The sequence below is a fragment of the Coptis chinensis genome, chromosome 5 (assembly GCF_015680905.1).
Source record: "Coptis chinensis isolate HL-2020 chromosome 5, ASM1568090v1, whole genome shotgun sequence".
NCBI classification, from domain to species: Eukaryota; Viridiplantae; Streptophyta; class Magnoliopsida; order Ranunculales; family Ranunculaceae; genus Coptis; species Coptis chinensis.
This window is the reverse complement of record NC_141460.1, coordinates 90,666,501-90,671,629: the sequence shown is the minus strand read 5'-3', so window position 1 is coordinate 90,671,629 and position 5,129 is coordinate 90,666,501. Positions and strand designations below refer to the sequence as shown.

At 33.9% G+C, this 5,129-nt stretch overlaps 1 protein-coding gene across 1 annotated transcript; it reads right to left on the bottom strand.

Moving 5' to 3' along the window:
- Positions 1–1,478: 1,478 nt before the first annotated feature.
- LOC147499975 (auxin-induced protein 22D-like) lies at positions 1,479–3,259 on the bottom strand. The gene is made up of 4 exons (XM_086561715.1): positions 2,599–3,259; positions 2,278–2,480; positions 2,053–2,152; positions 1,479–1,958 (listed from the first exon to the last, which is right to left on the bottom strand). The coding sequence occupies exons 1-4, from the start codon at positions 2,814–2,816 to the stop codon at positions 1,883–1,885; spliced, it is 597 nt and encodes a 198-aa protein (XP_086417841.1). The 5' UTR covers positions 2,817–3,259; the 3' UTR covers positions 1,479–1,882.
- Positions 3,260–5,129: the final 1,870 nt, after the last annotated feature.

The following is a 5,129-nucleotide window of genomic DNA, read 5'->3' as shown; positions in this document are numbered from 1 at the left end:
GAGAAATCCTAATTGACTCATCTAGTGGGGTAATACTCGTAACCCTAAAAAATATTCTTTCGGCAAATTTGTATCGAAGAAAACGACTGAAAGTGAAATTGATCTTGAACCATAGACGTAACTCTCGTTTTACTCACTAAACAAGAACAACTTAAGCTGGTATTTCATTCACATATAAACCACATATCTATTATGAGAAAATTCCAGGGAACACCTAGTAGGTAGACCATTACTGTTGTCTGCCCATACATGTGCATATCTGTTATGAGAAAATTCCAGGGAACACCTAGTAGGTATAACCATACATGTGCTGTACATCCTGGAAGCTTTGAGAGCCATTTTTTTTTCCCCAAATCTTCTCTTAGAGTCGGATGATCATAAGTTCACAACCCTTTCCATTATACAGGACATCTTTTTCTTTCACATTTTCAGTTTTATGTTCTTCTATTCTTAAGGATTTTAAAAACATATCCGAGTTAGGTAGGAAGCTGTTACCACCAGTTAAAGTAAAACTTCTCTTCATTGATAAAAGTTTGAACAGAAACTAGTGGCTCATTTTCACGATATCATGTTGGCTTCATTCCAAATCTGTGTGAAGTTCTTACAAGAATATATAGTCAGTCAGAGGCTCAGAGCAGTGCTAATAGGAAACGCCACTGAAGGACACATTCTTTGTCTCGAGATTCCAAAAATCTACACGATATATTCAGAATCCCAAAACAACAAGTGTGTGTGTTTTTAACTTTTTACTGAGGTTGCATATATGATATATCATATATCATATATGTGTCTTTTACTGAGGTTCCATAGATGCATCTGAGAAGTGCGTTGCCTGCTAACGTTCCTCTGTTAGGTGAACCAGGGGACTTTCATGTATCTATTTTATATTTATTTTAGTTAAACTATTTAATAATTAGTACATACTTTTGATAATATTCCACCGATTCAAGTTGGGATTCATCAGTTTATACAGAGATCAGATGAAATCTAAGCTCCTAATTTCTAAGCTCCTCAACGTATTATAACTATTGATCAATGTTTTTCTTTTCTGGATCTGTATTATTGATCATATATAGATCGAATAATAGAAATGGACCCTAAAGAAATCTAACCTTGTATACCAACTAAATTAATATTCTGCTGTGCTTTCAAGTTGTAATAATTATCATCTTTTTATGGATTCTCTTAGTTTATTCTGACCAACCAAACTATATGTTAGATCTGAGTTACCTCTTAAACCACAAAATTAAAATGGAGCACATTACTATAGTCTATAGATCGGTATACTTTTTATCTGTCCTTCCTGATGACAACCCTAATTCGTCAGTGTGAACCTCCTAAATTTGATTTGTATATCAAATACTGGAAAAATATATGAGAATGGGAAACATGATAGCTAGAAACATAACTTACATGCATATGTTCCTTTTATTTTTATTTTTATTTTCATATCAACCATGAACCATAAAGCATACATAAATCATCAAACCATGCCATACTGTATTCAACCTTATATCTTTTGTAGTAATAGATAACCAAAACTTGAAAGGAATATTTTTCCTCTATACAATGCATGGAGTTAAAATATCTCCATCTCTATATTAAGTTTTGGTTTGATCATCAGACTAATACATGACAAGAACCACATATATAGAGGACCAAAACCACCCATGGATCTTCTTAAAAAAAGAAAAAACCCGAAAACTGTAATGTGAGGAAGCTTTTTCTCTTTCTGACTCTTTTTGCTTTTGTATGTTGAAACCTTTAATCACTCTTCAATTAATACAACTGAGAGACATCCTGTATCTTCTGTAAAACTGGAGCTGGAACATTTCCTCTTTCTCTTACTCCTGTGTGTTGGTTTATCTTTTGGTAGTGTAATTTATAGACCTAAAGCCAGACCTTTAGCTTCTGATCCTTTCATGATCCTCAACCTCTTGCATGAAGAGATAAACATTCTGTAGGATTGATAAAGAACCGTGTAAGTTTCATACTAAATGACAGAAGAAACCAAAAAAAATGGTGGTAAGCATCAAAGGAATAAGAACTTACTCCCATGGAACATCTCCAACTAACATCCAATCACCATCTTTGTCTTCATATGTAGGTACATATTCTGACCCATTATAGCCTTCACTCTCTGAATATTGACCTATAAACACAAAGAACAAGTCCAGATTAGGATTCAGGAGCAACGTAACCTCAGAATCAACGTAACAACATCATCTCTGTATAATAATTATTATAACAGAATTCCTATAATGTATATTCTCTTACCAATAGTAAACTTGAACATGGCCATCAATGCCTTGAGGAGCTCTGGGTACCCTTTGTAGATCTTGAGATCAATCTTCCTCAAGTAAGGAGCTCCATCCATGCTCACTTTGACATACATGCCAGAGGTCTCGACCTCAGTCTTCTTCGATTGGAAGCTATTTTTGCGGTAAGATCGGACTGGTGGCCACCCTACTACTTGCTTCCTGCAAAATTATAAAGTTCACATGTCAATATTTGGAAATAAAATTAATTCCTAATATCCCCAAGGGCATAAGGGCATTACAAGATTCAAACAAATGGTTGGGATGTCTAGTGACTTACTTGGCTGCTGGAGCAGTTTCTAGATCTCTGTCTCTTGCATCCGAGATATCTGAATTATTATTGGATCCACAATCATCTCCAGTCTCAACCAAAGCTCTTTTGTTGTTCCTAACAATAGGAGTTTTTTGTTTCTCAAAATCCTCCACTCCGGGCAATCCTAACCTTAGCTCGGTCGCCTTCAGATTCAGATCACCCTCATACTTGGCCACAGTTTCCATCTTATGTATTAAACTCTTTAAACTTGATACAATTGTTCGATCAACCAACAAGTTTTCTTGCCTTAGCTAGTAGGACAAATTTTTCAATCAAACTCTGTTTGCTATCGATCAATACCACTTTCTAGATTCCAACCAAACTATTTTGCTTTCTGATGAGTTTATACAGACTGAAATGGGAGATAGTTGTGTGTTTTGATGGGGAGGTTGTAAGACTCTAAGGTATTTTATAGATAGTAAGCTTTAGGGAGGGACAGAATCTAGAGACTTATTTCTCTACAATCTACATGCATGGATTAGAGACATGGACAGCTAAGTTGCCGGTGACACAAGGGACCCAAATGAAGCTGTTGTAGCTACATTTGGGGGACAAAGTTGGACCGAACTTCAGCAGCCCATATGGAAAAGTGAAAACGGAAGAGACGGCTGAGATTTGACTTTGGGGTGATCAGAGTGAAACGTGGAGCGTAGATATAGAGCATCACATGTGTGTATAGGACCCACGTTAGGTAGAAGAATGAACATGTGGGGTGTATGTTGAAAGTAACAGGCTTTATGCATTGATGAAGCTATGGTGTTGCACATGTCATGTAACTTCTCATATGGACATGGTCAGCCCCAATTCCCTGGCTCAATTCTCACCATTCTTCTTCAACATTTTGTTTTTCTTGTTATCAAAAAGGAAAAAAGAAAATGTATTATACTTTCGAAAAAGAAAAAAGATTAATTTGGTATATAGCATTTCGACTTTCGAGTAGTGTTTGTGACTTTGTGTATGCTAAATTAGTGTTACAAACAGATAAAAGCAAGGGGTGCATGACGTTATTGCCTTAAAAAGTATGTTTTTGTATAACATCATTAATGTTGCACACGTCTTCAATAATGCGTGCAAATATATATATATATGGTGTTGTGTAATTATAGTTTGGAATTGTCCGAATTCCGACAAATCTAAAAACCGGAATTCCAGTCCTTATTCTGTTATATTCTGTGTGCATTCTGAAATTTTATATTTTTCAATTTTTAAACTGGAATTCCAAATTTTTCAAAAACCGAAATAATTTTCAGAATTCTAAAAATTTCATCTCGACGAACTATGTGTGTAACATACTAATATTGGATTGAATTATTATTCATCTGCTGTGAAAGTTATTTATTATACCTCAAGAGTCCATGGTACTACTACGTTTGCAAATGAAATTCGAAGCACAATGCTAATCATCAAATTAACATATGAATCTCACCATTGATCTGAAATTGTTGTGTATGAATCTTAGTATCTAACTGTTGATCTAAAGTTGTTGTGCAACAAACATGTTGGTCCAAAGTCCTTACACATGATGGTGATGGTCTAACATTTTAAAGATTTTCTTTGGGATGATTATTTTAGTTAGGTTTTGCCAAATCTGTGAAGGTAAAATTGGTTTATGTTCAATGAAATCAATATGAAACCTTGAGAAGTACTAAAATTCTCTTTTTTTGTTCTTTTCAGTTGAATTGTTAGATGAACATGCAACTTATTATCATGGATTTATCCTTTTTACCATTAAAACTTGAAACTTAGCATTGACACGAGATAAAACCATAGTTCGAGATTTCAGAATTATTAGAATTCTGAAAAAATGGAAAACCGAAATTGACAATATTTCGACCTATTTATATTTTGATTTCGACTAATTTTAGAATCATCAATATTTCAAATCATTATTGTTTTTTAAGTTTTTTTTAAACTGAAATATCTGGCAAAATTCCGACATTCCATTCGAAATGTGAACACTGGATAAAACTTAGAGAATAGAAAATATTTTAACAAAATATTAGGCTGAGTCTAATGGTTTGGGACTCTTTATCCTTATTTCTCAATTTAACAATGTTTTACAAATATAGATAAAGAAAATGGGTCATGGTTTAATGAAAACCTCAACAAACCACTCCACTTCACCTGGCTCAGAATGCAAATAAAGAAAAAATATATAATAAAGTAAATCATATCACTCTATTTGAACTAGCGCGGAATAGAAAAATAAGTCATACTACTCCATTTGAAGTGCAAAATGTATTGCATAATGTATTCTGTATCTCAATAATACTCCTTATATAGAGAGAGTAAATTATAGATAGAGAGGAAAAACCTCCACTTTGGCCTCCTCTTTTAAAAGGATAAAATGCATTGGACTTAGCCTTAGATTTGACAAAATCAATTCTTTAGAGAACAGTAATATCTAGAAGAACATGATGATAAGATTTTCTTGTTCCGTTGAAGGGCTCTCAATATGTTGAAGACTTCGAGGAGACAAAGTCTTTACAAGTTAATTC